Source organism: Rhinolophus sinicus, linkage group LG05 (assembly GCF_036562045.2).
Source record: "Rhinolophus sinicus isolate RSC01 linkage group LG05, ASM3656204v1, whole genome shotgun sequence".
Classification (NCBI taxonomy): Eukaryota; Metazoa; Chordata; class Mammalia; order Chiroptera; family Rhinolophidae; genus Rhinolophus; species Rhinolophus sinicus.
Window position 1 is genome coordinate 145,906,749 of NC_133755.1, and position 27,216 is coordinate 145,933,964.

Genomic DNA, 27,216 nt, shown 5'->3' on the forward strand with positions numbered 1-27,216 from the left:
CTGTTTTCATGTAGCTGTTGATTCGTATTCTTTAATATCCTTTGTGATAAACCCGTAATCTAGTAAGTAAACAGATTTCCTGAGTTCTGTGAGCTGCTCTAGCAAATTAATTGAACCTAAGGAGGGGTTCATGGGGATCTCTGATTTATAGCCAGGCATCAGGAGCACAGGTGACAACCTGAGTTTGTGATTGGCATCTGAAGTGGAGAGTGGCCTTGTGAGACTGAGCCCTTAACGTGTGGGGCCTGCCACTATCGCCAGGTAGATAGTGTCAGAATTGATTTGAATTGTAGGACACCCAGCTGGTGTGTTAAAACTGCTTGGATGTGTGGGGAAGCACCCCTCGTTCCCAAAACACATTGGAAACTGTTGATCAGACTCCAATAAGGCAGTTGATAGTATCTGCCACTGTGGTTTTACTTCTAAAATCCTAGCATAAACGTAGTAAGGTTGTTTAAAATGATAAATAGCATTTTTTTTTTGTATCATTACCATCACTTCTCTGCAAACACACTTGTTGCTCTGAACTCCCTCCTTCTTTGGTACTTACCTAACAAAATCCTAATCCTGGTTGAATATAACTACCCATTCCTATAAACCTGCATCCAAGTAGCTGAAGATGCCAAAGAGCACATCCCAGGAGACTGAGTCACAGCAGTGAAGACACTTGTTAATGACAGAGCCAACACTTGGAAGCCTCAGGTATTACAGCACTGGAGTATTACAGGTCAGTCAGGGATGTTAGAGGATTCACGCATTCTGTTGGTGATCAGAAGACGTGGCCTGTAAGGCTTCTTCCAACTCCCAGATTCTAGAATTCCACATTGCTTTTTATATTCTGTCAAAGGAAATGTCTTGCTGAAACTTTTTCTTCAATCATGTTAACCATTTGTATATGACTTCTTTTGACCATCTCATGTTACATATGACCAAATAAACAGTTCAAAGTTGTAAAATATTTGTTTGTCTCTTCTTTCTCCTGTGCTTTTAATTCCTTCCTCTCTTCCCAGCACAAAAATAAGATAAAACACAAATAAAACCCATCTCGACCTTGCAACCCCGTCTTTCTTTCCCCATCCCTGTATCGCCAGGTTTCTGCAAATAAGGGTTTTTACTCACTGTCAACTTCCTTCCACGCACTTCTCTGGAATCTAGTTTTGGCTGCACTGCCATTCCCCTGAATCTGCTTTTGCTAAGACCGTGTTCTAGTTGTCAAAGCCAGCGGACCCTTTTCATCATTTCCCTTTCCTGATCTCTACAGTACCTGGTTGGCTGCTCTGTTTGGGACATTCTTCTCCCACAACATCATGCTTTTTGGGATATAACTCTATAACTCTACTTCTCATTCAAGCCTTGCCTGCCCCTTAAATGTTGGTGTCCCCCAGAATTCTATTCAAACCTTTGGCTTTATCAATCTCATATATGCCATGCTCCAGATCCGTGTGTTTAAGTGCCTATTAATTATTCCAGAGAAACTTTAATTTCAGCATATCTGAAATCACACTATCTTTTGCCCATACTTCATTTTCCTTCATATTCCACACGTAAATTTTTACCAATTCCCACCAAGTCTACATTTTTACTCTTTATTCCCCTCATCTCCATTCCCACTAACAATTCTTTGGTTCAGTTTTCATCTGAACCAATTCAGTAAGCTTCAAGTTGGTCTCGCCCATCCATTCTGAACAAATGGCAGCCAATATGGTGATTAAAAAAATTCTTTTAAAAAATATAATCATGCTGTTTATTACCTGCTCAAAATTCTAGAGAATCCAGTTGAATTCCTTACTAAACATTCCAGGCCATTTGTAGCATAATGGAAAGAACATAGGTTTCAACCCTTACCAGTTGTGTAATTGTGTGTGCATGTGCGTGCATGTGCGTTGGGGGGAGGAGCAAAGGAAGGAGTGTTCACGTTCTTCAACAGAGTTGTTGAAGGGTTAAAAATGTTAAAAGTGTAGTGTCTCATACAAGGAAGGTGCTAAGAAATGTCTGCTCTCTTAGCATACCACGTTGGTCCCACAGGATTATACTGACTTCTCAGAATGCAGCTGGTCTGCTTTTTCCTGACTCTTGTTTCAGCTTGTCCCCAGAACAGCCCCATCTTTGGTCTCTCTGGTTAATTCCTACTCATCTTTCAGTATTATGCTTGGGTACCACTTCCATGTCGAGCTTACGTAACTTGACAGGATAGGGTAGATAGCCACCATTTAGGTAGAGTTAATCACTGCCCCCTCTCTGCTTCTGCTTCCATTGTACACTCCATAAATCTTATTTGTGGCCCTTCTGATATTGCTGCTAAATGGTTGGTTCTAGACTATTTTAGCAAGTACATTGTTGGCTCCTTGAGGACAGATGTCCATCATCTTTGTATCTCCATATCTAGCCCAGTCACCTGCATGAGTACTAGTCATCAAGACCTTGGTAACTGAACGTCCAAATTATGAGATATGTATAAGCCAGATGCAAAATAGGAGCAAGAAAATGGGCTTATATTTTCTGAAATAAGCATTAACCATTTTTCTTGGAAAATTCAATCTCCTAGTTTATGAAAAAAAATTCAGACAAAGTATTTTGTTGAAATTTTTTTTTGGGGATAACTTAAAGAGCATGTTACCACCGTGCATACTCATATGCAATGGTTTAGTCCTTAAAGATTTTGTGAAGATTAAATGGGAATGTTTCTACTGACCGCTTAGCACAGTGCCTGACACATAATAACCACTTAGAAAGTTGGTCTTTAACATAATTATAATCGTTCATAGATCATGTCTTTGTATTTATCTTGTTCACCTGTATTTTTCTAAAATCTGTATTACCAAATCAACTAAATTTGGCACTCCTAGAAATGGATGCACTCTTGCAGGATGTTGTAGGACACAAAATAGTATCCTGCCAAAGTGGGCTGGACATTTAAAGGAATAAAAGGTCTCCTTAATGTGACAGTGGTTAGTTGAGCCCATGTTCATATGACAACACCATATTGATAACTTTTAAAACTAACAAATGCTTTTAAGACAAATTAAGATAGAATTGACTGTCTCTTAATAAATTTTTGCCATAAATAATAATATTAATTTAGATTCTAATTGTACTAAAAGTTCTAGATTCTCAACTATCAGAATAATTAAAACACTATAAATAAGTCAGCAGTATTTTAGATACCTGGAAGTCCACAGTGTTTTCATTCTAGCCTTGTAAGTTTAGAGAACACAGTTTAATTATATCTGTACACAGTAAGGGAACAAATTAAGACATGTTTCCTTATCTTGATTTTGTTATGATTATTGAAGTTAAACAATTTGATAGTTTATGATTATTATGCAGTAAAACTTTCTGGCAAGTATTACTTGAAATTAAAAAGTACTTAAAAATTAAACTTACTAGAATAAATGAAAAGCATTATTCTTTGTTCTAACAAATTTTATTATGCAGTAATTACAAAGGTTAAAGACTTCCATCTCAAATAAAAATAACTGTTATAATTACACACATAATATGCAGAGGGTGCCAAAAAATGTATACACATTTTAAGAAAGGAAAAACTTTTAATTGTAATACTCAATATACGTATACTGATAACAAAAGATGAATACAAGTCACGTTTGACTTCTGCGATTACAAGAGATGCTCAAAGTGGTTACCATCAGCGTCCAGACACTTCTGATTACCGCGAACTACTGCTTGAGCACACAGATAACATCTCTTAAAATGTGTATACATTTTTTTGGCACCCCCAGTAGTAGTACCTTATACTGATTCCAATAAGTATCAAAGGAAATACAGTGCATTTTCCATTGGAGAGACAAGTCCTTTCCCATTCACAGTGCTGGGCACAGGAAGCCTGTGCACTAATGATCTGTGAGGTCATGCTCAGTGACAGTCCACAGAGATCTCTGCCAACACCTTCTTTCAGAACGTAAAGTACCGGGCGAACCAGTCCTGGCGCTGGCGATCTGGAGAGGCCACCGGGGAGGCTTCACTCTGAGGGGGACTGGATTCATAAAAAGAGAGACATGTAACCCAGCATTAAGTTGTTTAGCCAGATGAAGGGGAAAGCATATAAATCATCAGTGTAGGTGACCACAGTGGTTCCCCGTGTCAGATGTGTGCTCCAGTTTGCTACTTCCGCTACACCAGGTTGGGGCCCCCACTCCACATGAGTGCATCGCAGCTCAGGTGTGACATCACTTAAGGAGGAGCCCTAGCATGACAATTACCAAAGAAACAAAAATCAAAAAGTTGAGGAAAATGATGCCACTTTCCTTAAATAAAAGAATTCAGGAGGAATAGTGGGAGGTAAGAGAATAAGATAACATTCCCCTCAGCACCTTTTCTCTTTCGGGTAATTAAAATTTCAGAATCTGACACAAGCACTTGATTCTTACAGATGTGTCCTTACATGTAACTAAATTAAGTAACTAAACGATGGTATAGTATTTTTACTATATATTTTATTAAACTTTCATAATTTCATAAGCAAATACTCTAGGGGAAAATGAGTGCATTAAAAAGCCAGTTCGCCCTCCATCTTCAAAGTTATATATTTGATACTTATCTTAGTCTAACTGTAGAGTTTATACTTAAGTCAACTAAAGATTCTTTGGGCTAGTTGAGAAAATAAGAGAATCCTACCGTCTCTGGGGGAAATTACAAGGTACGCAACAATGTGTAAGGGAAACTCCAGTAGTCATGTTCCTTGGGCTCATGCACATGCATCTTACTGATACCTGAACATACGCATGCACAGGGGAAATAAGCAACACAAAATGTTTAGCAGGACACACATTCAAAGGTGGACTTGACTATTTTTCATTCTTGTTAGTTTTTTCTATTTAAAATCATTAGTCATTAACTACGTCATTAATCACTTAACCTAGAAAAAGATAGTCTACATATAAGACTATTAGTACTGACGCTGCTGAGATTTAGTAAAATGAGGAAATAGTAAGCATAAAATGATAGTATTTTCTGACTTTATTTGAGGGGTAAACAACTGGATTTCATTCATATTTTATTTAATAATCATTTAACAACTCTGAGATAACTTAAAATAGGAATGTCAATTATAAAATTATTTTTTCTAAATTTATTTGTTGCCTGTGTATGTCATTAAGTTCCCAGAACTTACATATTTCTTATTTTGACAATAAACATATATTTTTACAAATAAGCCTGGTAAACAAGAAAGGGAGAAAAAGTAAACATATAACACAAGAAACAGAAACAAAAGCTACTTAATAAAAAAAAGTATTTTCAAGTTCTGTACTAAGGATGGATTAATGAAAAAATAGTGACAATACTAAAAATGAAGCAACAATCCATAAATATTAAAATTCTAAGCATATGAATTATATTAAGCATTTAGAAAATTGACTAACAAATTAGAAAAATCTTTTTAAGAGTCAAAAAGGAGTTCTCTAGAGAGATGAGAAATATATTTTGAAAGTATTTCATAGTACTATTTCTTTTCCTAGGCTGTTCTTAAGATAGATTTCTGCAATGTAAGAAGGTAAATTTCTCTAGTTAAAAAAGGAAAAAAAAAATCACTGGTGAGACGGGGCTCACCTCAAAAATGTCTTGGGATCTTTGGGCGGCACTGGCTGTGGAAGTGGTTTGCTGCTGTTGAACTCAATATCGTGGACTGGAGAATTAGGAATGGGATCCAGGCGGTTAGGATGTCCATTGCCCACTCCACCAGATTCCAGAGCACTTAGATTGGGAACACTTACAAACCTGTTTGTTGGTGATTTATCATTCTTCTTCTTTTGCTGCATTAAAAATTAAAAATAATACATGTGAGGATAGTCCCTGCACAAGGACAAATGAAAAAAATAGGAATAGCAGAAGATATAAATTTGGTATGGGAAAATTTTCGAAGTTTTATGTTAAATTGAGATGTTAAAATGAACCAGTGTTACCCAAAGTGTGTTCTGGGGATCCTTGGAGGTGTTCTTTATCTACATGGAATCCTCACAGACAGACATGCTGCTAGGTCAGAAAGATTGAGGAAGAAACATTTAGGAATGATTCATGGGGAGGGGAGGAGGAGGTAGAAAGAATGCCAAGGAGTAAAGAATACTGGGAGGAAAAGGAGAAAAGGGGAGGGTGGTAGGGAAGAGTAGGTGTTGGCGATACTACAAAGTTAAATGCATTCAGTCTAAAATTAGGAGAAGGTGTAAAGTTAAACATAATTTTAAAAGAGAGGTCCATGAACTTTAGCCATCTGTCAAAAGGAGGCAGTCCTTGCCTGGAAAAAAAAGGAATTAGAAAATACTTGGCAATGTAGTTTAAAACAAATCTCATAAATCTACTTAAGATCTACAGCAGACTTAGAGAAATAATTTGGTTTTAAATTCACCGCACCATCTATCTGAAGACAGAAAATTAAATCTGCATAATTAAGTCTCATTTCCTAATTAATTAGGAGTATAATTAATTGGCTCACAATCTTTTTATAAAAATTTAAAGGTTATAAAACAAAATCAGTTATTTTTCAATTGTTTAAAATTAACAGATGAAAAGGAATACAATTGCAGATTTTCAAAATCTATCAGCTTATAAATCTAACTTTAGTCTCTATTTTATTCACACCTCTAAAATCAATGAGCATCATCTTGTTATGCAGAATAAAAATTAACATGTTGTAAAATATTTTGAATATTCCAATATTTTACTAATTAAATGTATGCTAACTAAATATATGGGTTTGTATTTTGTTTTTTCAAAATAATTCCAGAGGTTGGAAAAAAATTACCATTAATAGACAAGACAGCCCTTTTTTCCTTTACTTATAAAATAATGATCTCATTATCTAGATATTGCCCTCTATGTCATATTCTCTTAATCATGGAGTCTCTGACAAGGAGCCTATTTTAGCATAACTGAAAAGAAAGGAAGAATAATGTGTTCTTCAGAACTATTTGTGAAAATCGAAATCACTAGTAGTAGTCAAAAGTATTTGAAAGTTCTTACACAGATGTATATTATGGATTTTCTTGTTCTAGTCACAGAAGGCATCATTAAATGTACTTAGTTGCTATTTTAAGAAATTAAAAATTATCAATGGTAAAGTTCTACAGTAATGGTTCTGTAGCTAAAAATGTAATTCCAATAAAATAATAAAGGAAAGGAAAATATTTCTAGTATATCTTATTTTAACAACTCTTTCAAAGCTTATTTCACCCTAAATTATGAACATAAAAACTAAAACTAACTATATTTGTTCATTCACCAATTATTTATTGAGAGCCTTCTGTGTGCCCAGCAGTATGTTAGGCTTTGGAGACAAAGCTATAGAGCTCCCTACTTTAGCCATTCTATTTTACAAAACATTGAAGTGTAAAGTTTGGAGCACTTTAACTTGTGAAGGAAGGACAGAATCTGTATTCTTAACAGAAAAGTTTTATAACCTTTGAAAGCAAAAATTTTTGGCTAAGGGCCTAATAGAAATTAGGCATGATATGCAAATAAAATATGAATTTAAAAAATAGCTTAAGCACTAGCACTTTTATTTCTACTACTATTTCTGCCCAAATATATGTAACCCCATAATTCTTTATTCTTTATTACTTGCTTTATTCACTAGAATAATTTTGGTGGCTTATACAAAATGGGATGAAACTTTGCAACTGAACAAATTTTTATTGAATACCTACTATACCCAAAGCACTATGATGGGAGCCATAGAAAGCTGGGGCACAAAGATGTATAAGACTTAGCATGTCCATTTCATTTGTCTACAAGGCTCTTCCATCTCTAAGAGAAAGTATCAGAATGGATCATGGTCAATTTTAATTGTTCAGAAAAGGTCCTCAGACTGAGAGAAGTTAAGCCCTTCTCTGACAACTGGTAAGTAATAATACACGCCCAACCCAAGGTAGCCTTAAGTTAGGGAGAGCTGCTGGGTAGACAGTGCTGGAGTGTCTTTTAAGACCCCACAGAGGATAGTAAAACTATCTAAGGAAATGACAAGAAATTATGTTGAAGAGATTTACAAGTTAGTTTTCTTTACAAATATGAAAAACAAAATGGTAGCACCAAGGTTTTATAATATAAATATCATTTTAAGGAGCATGAATTATCAACAAATAAATATTATTAGCATCTCATTCTGAAAATGAATACATGAAGAGTTCATATTTTAGTCCTAGATTATTAAATTTAAGAAAACATTTTTTGGAAGCTTTAGCCTATGCTTCTCTAAATATTTTATAAAAATGTTAATCAAGTTTTAAACTATATTCCTAGTGTACATTGTTTACATCACATACCTTAGTCAACGGATTAATAACACCAACAGTAGGACTTGAATTAAACACTTTGTTGAAGTTAGTTTCTCGATTGACTAATTCCAGCTGATAAAATTTATTATCCTCCTATGCAAAAGAATTATAAACATCTCTTACACATTTTTTATTGAATATTTTAAAACTTCATTGTATAAATGTCATTTCATTCAAAATTTAATATAAAACCTGAATGAAGATTTATATCTTGCTCAAAGATTTCTAGACCTGCTTGCCAGTGTCTTAAAGACTAATGGTAGACAAGTTTTCAACACCTTTCAAACCCTATGTTACGGGACTCTTCTCTATCCTATAATGCCTTTTTCCTCCAAGAATGGAACTAAATGTTTTATTTGGTTCTCTCTCTGCTCCAAAGAGCTGACTGCAGTTTGAGCAGGCATACCCTGCATTGATGGAGCTGTGTGCATGGCTGAGTTGTCTCCATTCATGAAGATGACACTAGGATATAGCATTATTCTTGAGTACTGGAACTATATTTGATCCTGTCTGCTCTCCTCTCTGAGACAGCAGTGGTAGTCAAAGAACAGAGAAAAAGTGAATGGCCCATATAGAGAAAACCCTTTGAGGCCCTTCTCCAACAACATGCGCTAACTGAAAACTAGGCTATAGGAAGTAAACATAAGTAAATGGAACAGTGTGTGAAATGCAGGGCTGTGCTCTAGTAGAACTAGATTGTTCATTCCCCTCTTAGTTACCACTGACCGTCATCTACATCATTAACCTCAGCCTCGTGTCTCACAGTCCAGAGTTGGGGTGTAGTGGGAAGTATGGGACAATGCTTGGCTAGATTCCTGGCCCTGTCACCGATTAGCTGTGTTGTATTGGAAAGTTACTTTACTCTTTGAAGTCTAACACCTATCTTATAATGAGGAAAAAATACAATTATATCTGTAACACCTGCTCAGTAAGAACTAGAAAATCAGTAAGAACTAGCTATTCCTATGGACCATACATGAAATACACTTAATACATATGCTAATTTTATGTGTGGAATGTAAGGGGATTTTCCATGAATCTACTGCTATCAGAGAGAACAATCTATGAGTCCTGTGCTCATGCTGACAATGCTTGGAGAACTGGGTGGTTAGTGGGTGGAAGCAGCGGATGCTCTGTCTTTCCAATGCATGCTTCTGGGTTTATCTAAGAAGCCCAGTGTACTGCCTGTTAATTTTGGCAGGAACTAGCCCCAGACAACAGTTTGGCTTTCCTAAATGCTAAAAGAGATATATTTTAAAAAAAGGACTTCAGAAATGAATGTTCTTTGGCTCTCTTTGCATGCTAATGACCAAAGTTTTTAGTTGAAAGGATCAATGAGCACATAGTGATTAGTGTTCTTTTCTAGTTTTACTATGAAATATTTCTCATTTGTTAGTGGCAGTAAAAAGCGGTATTTTCATTACTGACCAGCACATATAATTTTAGAAGACTCTGAAAGGTTTTATGAATTTTAAAACATTTGTGTATTTTTAATTCTTCAAGAATTATGGCTTTAATGAAAGCAAGGTGTTGTTGAATCTATATTTTCTTCCCTGATGGATTTGTCAGAACCCCTAATAACATCACATGGATGGAGACTCTCTAAGAGAGTCTGTGGCTTTTCCTAGGCTACCTCAGGGAACCTTTTGCCCATGGGTGTCTCCTGGGATCGGGGTTCGGTGGAGCACACTTTAGGAATTAACATGACTGACCTGGAAGTGGACAATGCGATCTAACACAGGCTGTGCGGGCTGTCCTCTCCTATCCGACTCTAATCCTACACGTACAGCGCACACCCCAACAGTATGTTCACTGTGCACTGGCAATGCCGTATGACTACACGTTGGATATGTACTAAAATACTGAAAGAAGGCACAATCCCCTTATAGATACCAATTTCAATATTATAATTACTTTGTATTTTTTACCCTCATGCATAACAGTTTAATAACCTTTCAATCACAATGCATGTATTTTATAACTTTCAATTTTTGCTTAGCATTACTTAAAAATATTTTCCCAATCAATAGTCTGCTGATTACTACACGGTCACATCAAAAACAAAATATCTTACAATTAGTTTCTTTATGACCTGGTCTCTTTCTGTAAGCATGGCTTTTAATTCTGTAATCATCTGTATATCTTCTGGTTTTGATTCTCTCATTAGATATTTTTCTTCCATTTCTTCTAGTCTAAAAACAAGAAAATCTTTAGCTTATTAATATGACTCAGACACATCCTTTTGTAATACCTACATTTTTCATATTAGTTCACTTGAATACACGCACACACAAACTTAAAACCACACCTTTTCCTTAAAACTTTTGAGCATAAGGACATGATTGTCTCAGGAGCTATAGCATTATTAAGGGCTCTGCAGGGGTAGGTGACATAATTAAAGGCTTTGCAGGTTACTTTTTGAATAATTCACTCATTTTATGCCATTTCAAGGGTATATGCGGATGAGGTGAGAGGTAAGCTCTGTAGAAGAAATGACATGCTGAATGATACTAACCTAGCAAACGCAGGTTTGCTGCTGGAAATGTCGGCTTACTTAAGGAGAACTTATCGCAAATAAAATATTGTGTTATGACATAAGGCTTGGTAACATATATAAAAAGGACAAGAAAAAATGCAGAGGAAAGGGGAAAAAAGGACACATGTATGACATCATTCTTTCCTAGTTGATGAGAAATTCAGTTTAAAAATTCTATATTATCAGCTAAAGCATATAAACTGTAAAAAAGGTTCATCAGGTAAGAGAAGACTTATATTTCCTTCTAGGCCTATTCTGTCTTGAATAAAATGAGAATGTAATAGGACTGAATACCACTGAAGACTCTAGAATAGAGGGCATGTTTTATGAGCAGAGGGGACATGGATCCTGAAGAGTCTAAACAAGGTAGAGTTAAAAGAATATAAACGGAAACCGCTGGCTTAGCTTGAAAAAAAGCACTTTCAATTTTAGAAAATGTAAATAATTAGGATAATTTTAAAAATCATACTATGTTCTGAATACAAAGGATAGAACATAAGTTCAATAAAATTATGGTTAATAAAGATTTACAGAAAAATTTATTCACTCAACAAATATTGAGTCACTTGTGGATGGTCTGTCTTCTAGGAATCGGTGACCCATGCCTGACCCCTAATCCCAGAGCGGTACCAGAATCTCTGTGTATTTCAGTAGCTTTAGCATACAACTCCACTAACTCAGCCCAAGCCAAAGATTTGGCGATAGCATGTTCGGCTCCTCACCTTGACCCATGACAGAAGTTCTAACCTGGGGTGGGGAGGTACAAGGGTGACGAGATATGTGGGATTAGGAAGCGCCTGTCTCAAGATCAGTTGGGACATAGTTCAGTGTGAGGTCAGTTTCACTCTTTTCACTTTGGTTCCTTTGTGGCAATGCAGAACGAGTGAAAAATGTTATCACTGAGCTCACATAAAGTGATCTTGCCCTTCGTCACAATATGGCATTTTATGGGCAACGGTTTATACATTTTATGGGCAAAGGTTTTAAGAAGCTTGAGAACTGATCTAGTCAAAGACAAAGGAAGGCAGTTGGGGTTTAACATTGGAGCAGCCACAAGATGTCACCGGAGTACTTTATCATTCAAAGCTGGGTACAAGATTTTTGAACTGCTTCCTGCTGAACAAGAATACTTGGTAATGAATGGTTGCTAAAAAACTAGATTTCAAACCTTATTTAACACTATTATGTCTACTTTTTGTTTTAGTAAAATAAGAAGTTATGGTAAAGTGAGTCTACAACAATCAGTTACAATCCTTAAACCACCTTTCTGCATAATAAAGGCTGGCTCTGAACCTAACTTCTAGTATGTCTTCATTTAGCTTAAAAATTCTTTACCTACAAAATTAGTATCAATCTTCTCCACAAAACATCTTTACATCACCAAGAAAATTTCATGAAAGATATGTGGATATTAAAGGGAAAAATAATTGAATAAATCAGAGAAACAGAATCCACATAAACACAAATGGGAAAGCATTAAAGGAGAGAACAAGTAGGTAATACGATATAGAGTTAACTTGCAAATATATTTCCAGAATTATTAGTCTTTTGAAATTCTAATAGGAAGAACACTTGGTACTATCCCCATATCCATTTCAACCCAACACTACTCAACATTTTACCTTTCTTCAGTTGCCTCAGTGCAGCATTGTAAGCCAGCACTACTTCCCAAAGGCCAGGTGTGAATGACTGGAGATACATGATTTTTAGTTTGATCTTTTAATCTTATCATAACAAGGAGAAAGTCCGTTTGGTTCTTTATATCTTAAATAGCCTTCATAACATATGCATCTTACTCTATTTCACAACACTCCGGTAGGCAGTGAACATCAAGGCCAACTAGAATCTAGCAACATTGTTTTATTTTCACAGAACTTACATTTATATAATTATAGTCAGCCTCTATTTAGAGTAATGGAGACAATTTTTCATTAGTGACAATGGTTTTACTGTAGAGATAACTGAGTTTTCCTGTTAATTTTTAAGTTAAAATGAGTTAATTAAAGACATTAAGAAAATAATATCATAGATAGCCAGAAATGACCAAATTCCCAAAGGTTGTATAGGAATGATTAAAGCCTACAAAACACACTGCCTTGCGGGACCCACACAAATACATATGCCTTTTACTCTAAATATTGATTCCTATTAAAAGTAATGAAAAGAGAGAGACCAGACAGAAGTAGAACATAGAAAATTACCAATTACAGTCACTGTTTGATTCTTCCCAGGCAGACATGCCCTGATTTTTCTGACTCTGAAAATATATAGGTCAATGTCTATGGTTCATGGACAACACAAACCTAAAATACCAATGCCTAAAAAGCTGTATAAAACTGTATTTTAAAAAGTTTCCAAGTTGATAGTCCTCCCATGATGTTTTCTAAAATAAATAATTGACCAAAAAATCAGTACACTGGGAGTTTCGAGCCAAACAACAGTATTATTAGGCCCACGTTTTAGAGTTTCAATTGTATAAAGATGAAAGAACTCTATCATACCACCTTTCTCTACATCCTGAAAGAAAAGAAATTTAGTTATTGGACCAGTTTAATGTCAAACTTTTCTTTTCCCATAACTTTTAGACACAGATGACTTGTGATAATAGGACTACTACATCCTTCACAAAGTTTATGAAAATAACCTAAATGGTAATTTAAAAATCAAATGACAACAACAAAAAACTATTAGAGTATTTCAAATAAAAGAAATCAAATAGCTTTTAAAGAATAATTCTGGTGGGGTGGTGCTTCTTTGCAATTAGGGATCACTGACCTACTTAAAGACCACGTACAGAAACTCCGTATTTCCCCAAGAAGAAATTATCCTTCTGCTTCAGTACAGTGAGACCTAAACAATCAATCGTCTCTGAATCACCTTTTTGGCATAGTAAAGATCTGCCCAAGTTCTAGTGTATGTTACATTTAGCTAAAACAAAGTTCTTTAAAACAGCCCATTCTCTCATTTGTTTCTAAAATAAACAAAAACCATGAGATTTTTATTAGTACAGGTATTTTACTAAGACACTATATCACTCAAGAAAATAAAAATACTTCTATACACTGTCTGAAAATCTAAGACTTTAATACCCAGCACTAAAGAAGAGGATTTCTAGTAATCATTCCACAAGAGATACAGAACTCTTAACCACAATTTCTACAATGTTTAGAGGGTGCTTTTCCATCCTTTAAATCTGTTGTCCCCTCTTCCCTGGAGTCCAAAAGGGTTAGGGGCAGGAACAGAAGCAAGAAGCTTCCAGCTGCTGCGGAGGTCCCTTGGCTCCAGGCTTCAGCCTGGCAGGCTGGTCCCTCCTCTACCACCTACTTTCAAGAATCCACAGGAGTTTTCTGATTTTTAAACTTTAAAGCCAGCATGAAGTTGATTAGGAACTTCAACAGTGCACCCTTAGTTGTTTGAAAAGGCTAGGAATAGTTCAAATGCTGCTCCTGCAGCTCCTAAAACTGGAATGGACTCTGCCTACTCATCCACCACTTTTGCCTACATTCAAACCATTGAGCAGATCGAAGCGGGCTGCATCTAAGAACGTGGGTCAGAAATCCCCAATAGTCTACAACAGTGTTTCCCAACACGGTAGTGACTGGCCAACAGATGGGTATTTACATTCAAATTAATTAAAATCAAATGAAGTTAAAAATTCAATTCCTTGATCTCACTGGTTGCGTTTCAAGTGCTCAGCATTCATTGTGGCCCAGTAGCTACTGCACTAGACAGAGCAGATCCCTTGGCTCCAGGACAACTTCATTACCACAGAGAAACCCACTGGGCAGTGCTGGTCTAAAGTATATTTGTGTGTTTTTGACCAAAAGACTAAACACCTAAAGCTAGAGGCTAATTATACGATGGCAGCAGGTTTCTGGTGAAAAAAAGAAATATGATTGGTTAGCATGAATCTAGTTGAATCATAAAACAAATGGTAGATCTAGAAAAGTGATAAAATATTTGACTAAAGAATTAAATAATTCTTTACTTACTAAATTATGGTCATAATATAGAAAAACTACATTGCTATTTACTATCTACTGAAAATCCATAATGTACAAAACCATATACCAAAACAGAATAAAGTGAAAACAGACACATAAACCTTTACTCTTTGTAAATTAACATTCCTAAGGAGACAGGACATTCCTAAAGACACAGAACAGACAGAGGTTCTTCTTCTTGTGAGCACGTTTTTCTAGAGCATGAAGGGGGCGGGGGCAGGCGGGTGCCAAAATTTCGGCCTCTGTCTGATGAATAACACTGAGGCCAGGAGAAAGGAAAGCCAAGACACTGGGGTTTAGGGTAACTCACTTTTGCAAAATGCCTGAGGTTATGAGCTCTTCTACCAGGGATGTATCTGAGCTCTTACTGTGGCTCAGAAGGATTTTAAAATTACCTCCAATAATAGCAAACAACAAAAATCACTGTGACTGGGGAAATGATCTCATGAATCTCCTCACTATTTCCAAGGTAATTTCATGAAGTGGTAAATATAGAGAATCCTCAAAAAATTCACTCATGAAACAAACATTCATTGAGTGCTTACTAATGTGAAAATTCTGTGTACGTCCATTAGAGCACCTCACCTCAGCGGCCACTGAAGTAAATGCTAAAGACTCGGGGTCTATTTTTTTGTTCCAGCTTAAGTGAATGTGGGTATATGTGTTACACATGTAACGTTATTTACTGTGAGGCCTAACTGGTTAAATGGGTGAAATGTGAAGAGATGATTTTTAGATCGGGAAAAGCTAATTAGGAAGTAATGACATAGGAGGTTATTCTAGATCAGGGGTGTCCAAACTGAGGCCCACGGGCCAACTGTGGCCCATGATCCATTGTTAATTGGCCCGCAGCAAATTCCAAAAACATATTTAGTTTACTTAAATAAACCAGGTGAGGCAATACGTACTTCACCTCGAGTGAGTGGCCCGGCTGTTTGTGTATTTTACCGCATATGGCCCTTGGTGAAAAACGTTGAAAAAAGTTTGGACACCTCTGTTCTAGATTGTAGGTGACAATACAGGAGAATCTTAGAAGGAAACCAAGGTTAGTGTGGTGGACACAAATGCAACAGACAGGGAAGAAGGGTGGCTATGGACAGGGCTGGAGAAATACTGGAGCTAAGAGTTTAAGGCTGAGGGTAATGGGATTAGTCACTATTTTGACTTTACTGAAGTATGTGGAGACAATTATATATATTTATGGAGCTTTTTTAATTGATTGGAAGAGGAGAGACTGAATAAAACCACCTGTAGCAGCTTAGAGTAGTTTAATTCTGAAATAACTTAAGTTGGACCAGGGTTTGGGCCACAGAAATGAAGTGAATTCCAGTTACATTCATTCCAGCAGTTTATAATTAAGTGTGTAGGAAAGAGAGGTGCTTTTTAAAAACATTAAGCAACCATCAGAAATTGCGGTTTTAACAATATTAGAGTTAAAATGTATGAGAAGTAAACTTATTGGTGATATTACACCTTTATTGTTTTTTAAAATCATAAAACAAATGCTCGTTACAGAAATTCAAACAATATCTAGGTAGAGTATATAAAATAAAAAGGAAGTCTCTGCTTTTCACGATGCCCAATACCTCCCTAATCCACTCCCTAGAGAGAACCACTATCATTAAAATTTGTTTTTTAAGATCTTTTGTATTTTGGAAAATGTGTCTTATTAGTGTGACCTGCTGGTCACAATATGCTCTTTTTACTTCACATTATATAATGGACATCTTCTGAGTGTTCACCATGTCATGACAGTTCACAATCCTGAGGGAGAGTCGTTAGAGAAGTATTTGTCCTGGTAGAACTGTAGCAGTAATAGCCGATAAAACAATCAATCAACTGACTTATCCTAATTAAAGAATATATCAGATTACAGTCACCATCTGTAATATGCACTTAGGTTTTCTTTTTAAAGTATCATTTAATTAGTTCAAAAGAGTAGCTAATCTGAGGTTAGACACAGTGCTCCTGAGTGTATTATCCGCATATGAATTTTCTTTAATATAATGTGACTTACGACATTTGTAAAGCTGCATTTATTTCCTTGAGTAGCTCATTAGTCTTATTAAAATCTGCCCGCATGATATTTTTCTCTCTGAGGTGGTCTGCTGTCATGATATCCAACTCTTTTTCAAGTCTCTTGTTTAAATCTTGTTCATGTAACCTGTTTAATTTATTTTTAGTTAAGAAAATGTTATTCTGAAGTCAAGCTTTCAAAACTTTCTATATTCTACCAGATTAGAAATGGTTTTAGGTATAATATAATATATAGAAAATTAATGGAAACAGCTTAAAGTAAGTTACTTTGCTCTAATCATCTAGCTTGTTAAAGTTGTTTCCTTTAATGCTTTTTAAAATAACATTTTAAAAAGATTTTAGTTAATTTTATACAATTTCCAAAGTGAATGAATGCATATACATCATTCAAAATACAAACATTTCATCTATGTTCTAGATTATAACATAGTCAACAAATAAAGTCAAAAGTGGTCTTCACTATTGTACTAGAAGGCAGTCTAGTCATCAAAATAGACATGTATTGCTAAGTACCATCATAACAGTCTCTCAGATAACACAGCAAATTCCTTTTGTTGTAATTAATGGCATACCTCATTTGTTGGTTAGATTCACTTCGTATTCTGAGAATTTCTTTCCCCTTAAATTCCAGTTCTTTGGTTAGGGCACTTATATTTTCATGAAGGTGCTGTACCTCCTTATCCAAGTCAGAAATGTGATGCTCTCTGTGCCTTAATTCCTCTTGGAGATCTGTTATTCTGTTCATATGCTCCTTACTCTGCAAAATATAAATAATTCTTTAAAAGTTTCTACATATTGGCTTTCTGTGTTTATCTGAGGGAAAGAAAATGACATATTGGAATGTCGAATATAACAAATCTGACACTGTTCTAAAGCAAACTGCTGAAATGAGAAAACCTCAAAGCCTCTTCTCTTTCCATATGCATAAGAAGTGTTTATATGGATACGGCTTCAATAATGTCAGAGCTAGAAGGCCCAAAAGGCTATAAAAACACATCTCCCTCATTTTACAGATGAGGAAACCAATACCCAAAAGATGATGTGTCCAAGGATAATTTATAATCAATGACAGAGCTGAGGGGCTCTCACATACTCAAGAAGTACATGGTCTTGTGGCAAATGGCTGGTACCCTTGTCCTTCAATCTAAAAAGACCCACGTCTATGGAAGTCATCCTAACACACACACACACACACACACACACACACACACACACACACACACACGCACCATGGCTTAGACGGTAGACTTTGTCAGCTTAGTGCTGGTCTAGCAGTTATCTTTTCTGAAAGTTAAGCTCCCTTCCATTTTCTTAGAAGTCACTATTTTCTACAAGTTCTATAGGCCTAGACATTGTCAATTTCAACGTCAGCCTACTTGAAGAAGACATAACTTCCTTCTATAAGGTAGCTCATTTAAAACTTCCTGGTAATGAAAATAAAATTTGGGCTGATCATTTAACCTAGTTGAATATTAACAAAGTAAAAGGCATAAGTAAACTAATAATAGTTTTCATTGCACTAAATGTCTAAAAATCCACACATCCAGACTTACATACATTCAAAATTACAAATTATCTAATCAAGTGAAGTACACTTGGCCAAAGAACAAAATTTAAAAAGCATAAATAGCAGTTGTGCTAGAGTGATATGGAAATATAAGCTACCTTTTTCCTTCTTGAGAATCTGCTAATTCTATAGTCATGTTATCTAATATGGCTGTTTTAAATTCAAGTTTAAATAAATTAAGTAAAATTGAAAATTCAGGTCCTCAGTCACAGGAGACATATTTGGCCCACGTGGCTAGTGACTACCGTAGTAGACAGCACAGATATAGAACATCATGGAAAGTTCTAGTTGACCATGTTATTTTATAGTAAGTACTCTGTCTTCATTCTTTGTACTATTTATATTTGATTATTGACTTTTTCAAGATGTAAGTATATTTCAAAATATTCAATTAAAAATGTTCATAAAGGAAAATGTAATTTTATGACCAATATTTAAAAGTTAAATTACCTATTTCCCTTTAAAAATAAAACTCTTTAACACAGATAGTAAATAATAACTAGTGAAAATACTAGTTGTTACAAATATTTTTCAGAAAATTGTGAACATTCAAATCTCTTCACGTTTAAGGACAGAACAGAATGTGCTTCTTCTCTACCTGTCTTCTGCTGATGTCTATGCTTCTCTCTAATTCCAAACTGGCAGCTGCCAATTCTTGATGATGATTATGCCGTAACAAGTCAATTGCAGCTGCATGTTGATGGTTTAGTTCTGAGCGTAATGAAGCTAGAATCCAAGAGGAAAAAAAAGAGTTTAGCATATTTTTAAAATATTATCAATATTTAGATAAATATTATAAAAGTCACAAAATATCATTTTCTAAATTAGGACACTTGTATACGCCCATTAAAATCTCACAGAATTGTGTATACCACTTGAAATACTATCAGCAGACTATCATAGAATATTATAAATTTTGAGGTCACCTAGCTTTAATGAGAATAAGAAAATTTTCAGCTTTTCCAATAGATCAATATATTTCTATACATGTTTTCAGTTTGCAATCAAGGCGCTAATGGAGATGCACTATGAGAATAATAACATTTCCGAGTTGAATGGTACCATAACACATATTTTGGAGGCAACTTCTCATCCAGGTAAGAATTCTTCCACAATATCCCTAAAAGATGTTAACCACTGGCTGGTGAATGCTTTTAGTGTTTTGGAATTCATTTGAATTTGAGGTTAATTCATTTGAATTTGAGGTTACTTCATTTGAATTTGAGGTTAGTTATTTCATATAATCCACATTTATTGAATGTTAGGTACAATACTAAAGGAGAATAAAATATGACCCTATCCTTGTAACTGCACAGGATAGAGGTGAAAGCATCTTGCCAGGGAATTAAGAGAGACATCAGACATGAGTATTAGTTATAACGAAAGCACAATAGTGGACACACCCAAATTTCCTAAGAGAGGGAAACTGAGGTTGCTACCACAAAGGAATTATCACACTAACTAGTTTAAAAGACTAGTAGGGTTCTCCAAGTGGAGAAGAGAAAAGCATTCAAGAAGAAGAGATAACATACGCAAAAACAGAAAGAATCTGATCTATCTGGCAGACTTTATAAGAAGTTTAGTGTGGCAGAAGCCCACAGAGCATGTACTAGAAAGAAAATGGAGCCCAATCTAAGAAAGTTTTAGTATAAAATGTATTTTACTTTATGTTTGGGTTCATGGTTCTCAAACTCAGCTATGTGTTGTAGTATGCCTGAGGGAACTTGTGAAACATGATCGTCTTCTGAAATACGAATTTTAATTGATTTTGGGAAAGCCATTATTTTTATATTAATGCAGGAGATATATAAGTGAGTAAAATATAAAATTTAAAGCTAAAACATGCTACTTCAAAGAAATGTGCTTGTAGCTAGTCAATTTAGGGTCCTTCTGATACCTCCATGTAAGGTATAAGTTCAGTCTCACTGGTATTAAGGACTTCAGTGGGAAAACTTGACAGGTAGTGATGAGGGACATGGGGAATCACTGAAGGATTTAAAGTCGGGAAGTTATATGGTGAGATTTGACTCTTACAAAGATTAACCTCACTGGAGTTTGGAGGATAGGCTATAGGAAGGGAAACCAGTGAGAAAGTTATGGTAATAATCCATGTGACAAATAATATGACCACAAACTAAGTATGGCAGAAAGACTAAAGAAAATCAAACAGATATAGGGAATATTTAAGAGGAGGAACTAATAGAATGTATAAGTGAAAGAGAAAAATTAAATGCATCTTCCAGATTCCTGGTTTGTGGGCAACTGGGTAAACAGTGATACCATTAATTCAAAGTGGATACAGGAATAGAAACACATTTTGTCCATGAGGGAAACAGTGAGTTCATATTTCAAATGCAGAGTATCAGTCAGAATGTCTAAAATGCAGTAAGAAATATAAATCTAATTCACAAGAAAAGCAGTATGACCTTGAAATACATATTTGGAGTCACTATCACAATAGATGGTAGTTGAAGACATGGATATGAATCCAATAACCAGGAAAAGCCTGAAGACTGAAAAACAGACCAGAAGGCTAGGGACTGAATCCTGGGAAATAGCAATATTTTATGGATGCACAGGGAAACAGAAGATTGAAGAACAGAGGTCAGAAAGGGAAGAACAGAGGACAGTTCTTTCCCCATGGAAACCAAGGGGAAAAAAGATTCAAGAAGGTCAAAGGGGTCTAATGATACAAACACGGCAAATCAGATGAGAGCTAGTGACAATACTTTTGGATTTGGAGTTTCAAAGTTCAATGGTGACCTCAGGAAGAGTAATTTCAATGGAATAATTGGGGTAAAATGTATGCCTGAAAAGATCCTGACAAAGGACTAGTATCTAGAATATCTAAAGAACTCTTAAACTTCAACAACAAAAATACAAACAATCCAATTAGAAGATATACAGATGGCAAATGAGTACATGAAAAAAATGGTCAATATCATCAGCCATTAGGGAAATGCAAAATAAAATTCACCATGAGATATCGCTACATTCCTATCAGAATGGCTAAAATACAAAATAATGACATCAAATGCTGGGGAAGATGTGAAAAAACTGGGTCACTCATATATTGCTAGTGGGGACGTAAAGTGGTACAGCCACTCTGGAAAACAGTTTGGCAGTTACTTAAAAAACTAAATATACAATTATTCTATGACCCAGTAACCGAGCTCCTGGGCATTTGTCCCAGGCAAATGAGAACTAGTTTACACAAAACTGAAAACCTCAGATAATCCTTCAATGGGTGAGGGACAACAAATGTGGTAGGTGAATACCATGGAATATTACTCAGCAATAAAAAGGGGCAAACTATTGATACATAAACCTGGATCAACCTCCAGAGAATTACTGTGTGTGAAAGAAAGCCAATCCCAAAGGTTACATATTGAATGATTCCATGTATAACTTTCTTAAAATGATAAAATCGTAAAAACGGAGAACAGATTAATGGCTGCCAGGAGTCATTAAAAATATTAGGAGAATTTGGAAAAACAAAAAACAAAAAAAATCAAACAGAAGGAAAACGAGACGGTAAAAATGAAAAGTTACTGAAAGACACTAAAAAACAAACAAACAAAAAGACCCTTTAAACATATATCGTTTTTCTTCAAAACTCATCTTTTTTAAAAAAAAGAGTAGTTATTTGAACACCTCAAAGATAAAAATCCCATTAAAAAATATCTGAAAAGTACCTTAAAAAAAGTCAGGCTTAAACATGACTTTTTTCATTAAAACAAACTCATTAAGTGGAAAATTCAGCCAATATAACTACTTAGTCTAAGGACTATTGGCTCCATGCCTCTCTCCCTTTCCTCACTAGATAATAGGAAGCCTCAACGTCCTCAACTCTGTTTAGTCCGCTAATGACAGACGGAAGCACCAATGAATGTTGCTCACAGAGCCAGAGTACAGAGAAAGTTGACAGGAATCTCACTTTTTTAATGTTTGCATTCTGTCCAATCTATTCCACCATACTCTCCTCTTCATATGGTAACTTCAAATAAAATATGTAGGACACTTAGATATTGTTTTAAAAATTAAAAATAAAATGTAGTGATTTGATGTTAAATTTTAAAGTAGAAGGATATATGAATAAATATGACAAGATTATAATCCATGCAAAATACCAAGCATAGCCTTTCCTTCATCCTCTAATTCAAAGCGAAGAGTCTGAAGTTCCTGTTCCATTTCTATCCGGAAGCCCTCCATTGACTGTCTGTGTGCATCTTTTAATGACTGAAGCTCTGCAGAATGCTTTTGTTGTAAATGGTTTTCAAGAGCCTAGAAAAGGAAAAACATTTAGATTATTATGTTAACATACAGGAAGGAAAATGCAAACATAATAAAAAATAATTATTAAAACTCAGTTATTATTTAAGAAAACGGCATTTTTAATTCATTTACAGGAAAATTAGATATAAGATAATCACCATTAGAAAATAAATTAGTGAAACCAGTTTGACTCAATGTATGGTGTTTGAATTGGGGTATGGACCCTTGACCGAAGGCAGTTTTCAAATAGTCATTTTCTAAAGCTGCCAAGGGGTGTAAACCACCTAAAATTAATGAATAATTCCTCTGTGTGCACAGTCTCAGACTTAGGAGAGGAGGAGGGCGAAAATGTGAAAAGGTCTCCTCCTGATTAGGACAAAAAAGGTGAGGGCTTTCACAGCTCCACCCTTATCTTTTGTAGCTACTTTCTACAGTCATTCTTAGCTCCTGTTTTATGAATAGAAGCAAGAGCTCTGAGAGGTGGTAGCTGCAAATGTAAGCTAAAGCCTTTCGTGTGATTAGTTTGGAAAACCTGGCCAGAGAGAACAAGACTGCATGTGGCTAAGACTAAGAAGATATAGGGCCACAGGAGGGACAAAATAGAGCTCCGGGTACTTCAAGTTTGGAGACTGAACTGTGCCAGGAAGGGCTTTCTTACTGTGATCTATAACATGACAGGTTTCTGAGAAAGGTACCATATTGTAACTAGGGATGCATTTCTTTAATCATTACTCTAAAATGCTGTTTTTAAAAATTAGCATTAGTATTTTAAAACAGTATGTTCACTGTTTTAAAAGTGTTTTATTTCTGGGGAAAAGAAGCATAGGTTTCTTTGAATACAGATAAAATAAAGGATTTCTAGTTTAGACAACATTACTTAGGTCGCTTGGCTACCTAATGACAGACAATAAAATTGCAGACTCTGATTTCTTTTGAAAAATGATTAAAGTTTTGAAAGACTGAATGTGGACAAGGAAAGTACTGATATGAGAGCTTATATGTTCTTAAAATTCACAGATGGTAGCCAATGAATACATTATTTAGCAATGCAATCAGGCCTAACTTTTAACCAAAGGGATTTCCTTGACCAGATCCACAGACTTCAACTTACTGTATAGGCAAGTTAACTGTTTTTAAAAGGATAGGACTTTCTTGTTGTTTTAATTTCTTTATAAGATACCACTTCTTAAAACAGTGCCTGCACCCAAATAAAGAATTAAGAAACAACCTACATCTGTAATGACTTACATATGTTGAAAATTATTGTTAGTAAAACTGTATTTTTTTATCAATCATTATCTTAATTACCTTAGGAGAAAGTGAAAAATAGTGTAAAGAAATAAACAATACCAAAATTCATCACATTAAGACTATGGCAAACTAACATTTTAGCACAGAACTGAGTAATCTCCCCAGAATCTGGGGAGATTCTGGCATATAATATGATTAATCCAATATATCGGGGTAGCCAAAAAATGTACACATTTTAAGAGATGTTATCTATGTATTACTTTTTGAAGTTGAATTGAATTACGGTAGCAATATGTAGTATGACATTAGCTCAAAAGATGGCATTAATCAAATGAATGCTAGCGTCAGTCATATTACAATTTTAATAGTTTTTTCCTTTCTTAAAATGTGTATACATTTTTTGACACACTCTCTATCTATTTGATCTCTTCTGTGTGATATGTTTGTATCACTACTTTTCATATAGCTTTTGGTGCTATACATGGGGGACTGCACTATTTAAAAATGTCTCCAATTTCATTTCATTGTAAATTTTGTACATAAGAAAAAAAGTGAGGGAAAAATATCTGTGTTAAAAATTATACAAATTCGGGCCGGCCCGGTGGCTCAGGTGGTTAGGGCTCCGTGTTCCTAACTCCGAAGGCTGCCGGTTCGATTCCCACATGGGCCAGTGGGCTCTCAATCACAAGGTTGCCAGTTCAATCCCTCGAGTCCCGCAAGGGATGGTGGGCAGTGCCCCCTGCAACTAAAATTGAACATGGCACCTTGAGCTGAGCTGCCGCTGAGCTCCCGGATGGCTCAGTTGGTTGGAGCGTGTCCTCTCAACCACAAGGTTGCTGGTTCGACTCCCGCAAGGGATGGTGGGCTGTGCCCCCTGCAACTAAAATTGAACATGGCACCTTGAGCTGAGCTGCCGCTGAGCTCCCGGATGGCTCAGTTGGTTGGAGCGTGTCCTCTCAACCACAAGGTTGCCGGTTCGACTCCTGCAAGGGATGGTGGGCTGTGCCCCCTGCAACTAGCAACGGCAACTGGACCTGGAGCTGAGCTGCGCCCTCCACAACTAAGACTGAAAGAACAACAACTTGAAGCTGAACAGCACCCTCCACAACTAAGATTGAAAGGACAACAACTTGACTTGGAGAAAAATCCTGGAAGTGCACACTGTTCCCCAATAAAGTCCTGTTCCCCTTCCCCAATAAAATCTTTAAAAAAAAAAAAAAAAAATTATACAAATTCTTTGGATCCATGTGTCTTTTATAGGTCTGGCCTGAGGGAAACATTTAAAATTTGATGAAAGACAGTATTATAAGTTCAAGATAGTATTAAGTGATTCTAGTGGTTACAGCTCAGTAAGACCATGCTAAATTTATTTAATTACTGATAACTACATGTAAACCAGATGACATATTAGTCTCATCATGAACTTGGCATTATGATGGGAAAGATTTAAAATGTTGGCCCTAGTCTAACTTGTCTGCTATAGTGTGTACTATATGTTTATGTGTAAGCTATATGTATATGTAAACTACATGTATATGTTTAAACACTTGTGACCAGGAAATAATATCCTAGAAAACACATTAAAATAAAGCTGTACATAATTTTTTGGAATAAAAAAATAAATTCTTAAGAATTTGAAGATTAATTATTATTAGGCTGTTGGATTATATTTGAATAAACGTCACATTAAACTTACTCTTTGTTCCTTTTCCTTTTCTTCTTCCATAGTTTGAAATGCAAGGACATGTGCTTCTTTTAAAGATTTATGTCTTTGTTGATGTTGTTCCTCTAATTCTTCAAGCTCTTGTGTAAGTCTTTGTCGTTCTTGTGTAAACTGGGCTTGCAGCTGCTGCAAAGAAGTCTGAGACTGGGAAAGCTGCATCTCCAGGTTCTGCTTCAGCAAGGAAATCTGTGCCACGGAACGGTACACAATGAAGCAAAAATACAAGGTACATGTCACAAATTGCCAGTCTAAGAAAAAAAGCATTTCAAAGACATTAACTACAGGCAAAACAAGTGTCTTAAGAAAGTGTCCACTTAAAATGTTTACAATATACCATAGATATCTAATCTTTAGGTATCATTTTTAATTGTATTTTCAGTAGTTAGCCTAAAAATAGACTGTTTAAGTGCTGTTGTTTGCAGACTCTAAAGAACACTGCAGCCCACATTTAGAAATACAACGAAAAACTATGCTGTATTGCAATAAGCATTCATAATATGAAATAAAAGCAGAAGACAACTAACATATTTAGTAAGTTATAGTCACTTCAAGGAGATAGTATGAAAAGTTAAACTGCTTATTTATGAGGTGTCGCATCCAGTGCAACACGGGCAGTGAGAGAACGAGAAGGGGCGGTGAAGGGTTAAGAAAGAAACAGAAATCAAGGAAGTTCTGAAACAGGGGCCAAGGGTCTCACAGCCTCAAAGGAGAGAGCCCCAAATCGGGCCAACCTGTGGCTTTTATTGAAGCACATGCAAGGAAACAGCATTGTTTTTACTACAGTCTGTGAGTCCCATACACCATACCAGAAAACTGGTTCAAACCAATCACCTTGCCTTTCGAAAGTCCCATGATGTATAAATAATTGTTGTTTGTACCTCCCCAGGGACCAAAACCTTTATGTTGGAAAACTTACTGAGATGGAGAACTGATGTTATCACATCTAGAATCACTTCCCAATCAGGTTGTGGGAAGGAATACAGCCACACAGGCAGAAGCTCTCCTTAGACAGGGGAAGGTGGGGATCTATGCCCACCTCTATCAACCCTGTGAGTTCTCCTGCTGGTCCCACACGACTGTGCCTGTCTTAGGTTGTTCTCCTTTCTTGAGGAATCTTACCGGTCCTTGGCTAGCCAGCCATCCTTTGGGGCCAAACAAGAAGATGGCATAAAGGTGAAGCAATGCCCCTGAAAGGAATAGTCTCACAGACTCTTCTTTCTTTTTAGGGGTAGGCACGAGGGGACAGACAGGCAGGCAGCTGCATGACAACACTGAGGCAGGACAGTTGAGTAGTTAAGACTGGCCTCTGAGTTAAAATCCTAGCTCTGTCATCTGTTAGTATCAACACCTCACCTGGCTGTGTGAGAATGAAGTGTGTTACACAGAATTCACATAGAACAGCCGCTGGCATGTAGTCAGTACTTGATAAATGTTAGCGAAGATTATTTGAGGATTAAAAATCTACTCTTTATAAAAGATTTATCAGTTCATAATTTAGATTCCTGTGTTAAAGAAATATATATTTTTTTAAATTTTGA

The 27,216-nt window shown here is 35.8% G+C and overlaps 1 protein-coding gene across 12 annotated transcripts in view; it reads right to left on the minus strand.

Moving 5' to 3' along the window:
- Positions 1 to 3,408: 3,408 nt before the first annotated feature.
- FAM184A (family with sequence similarity 184 member A) overlaps positions 3,409 to 27,216 on the minus strand; it is a 99,557-nt gene continuing 75,749 nt past the window's right edge. For 4 of the 12 annotated variants that reach the window (XM_019740985.2, XM_019740980.2, XM_019740987.2 and 1 more), the window contains 9 exons: positions 25,652 to 25,864; positions 22,560 to 22,713; positions 19,028 to 19,155; positions 17,435 to 17,619; positions 16,843 to 16,989; positions 10,360 to 10,477; positions 8,274 to 8,378; positions 5,569 to 5,771; positions 3,409 to 3,994 (listed from right to left, as the gene is read on the minus strand). In XM_019740985.2, the coding sequence (XP_019596544.1) occupies positions 3,913 to 3,994; positions 5,569 to 5,771; positions 8,274 to 8,378; positions 10,360 to 10,477; positions 16,843 to 16,989; positions 17,435 to 17,619; positions 19,028 to 19,155; positions 22,560 to 22,713; positions 25,652 to 25,864 (1,335 nt within the window). In that variant the 3' untranslated portion in view covers positions 3,409 to 3,912. Of the gene's footprint in view, positions 3,995 to 5,568; positions 6,251 to 8,273; positions 8,379 to 10,359; positions 10,478 to 16,842; positions 16,990 to 17,434; positions 17,620 to 19,027; positions 19,156 to 22,559; positions 22,714 to 25,651; positions 25,865 to 27,216 lie in introns of those variants that run through there. The other 8 variants (XM_019740983.2, XM_019740989.2, XM_074333502.1 and 5 more) reach the window with 6 other exon arrangements.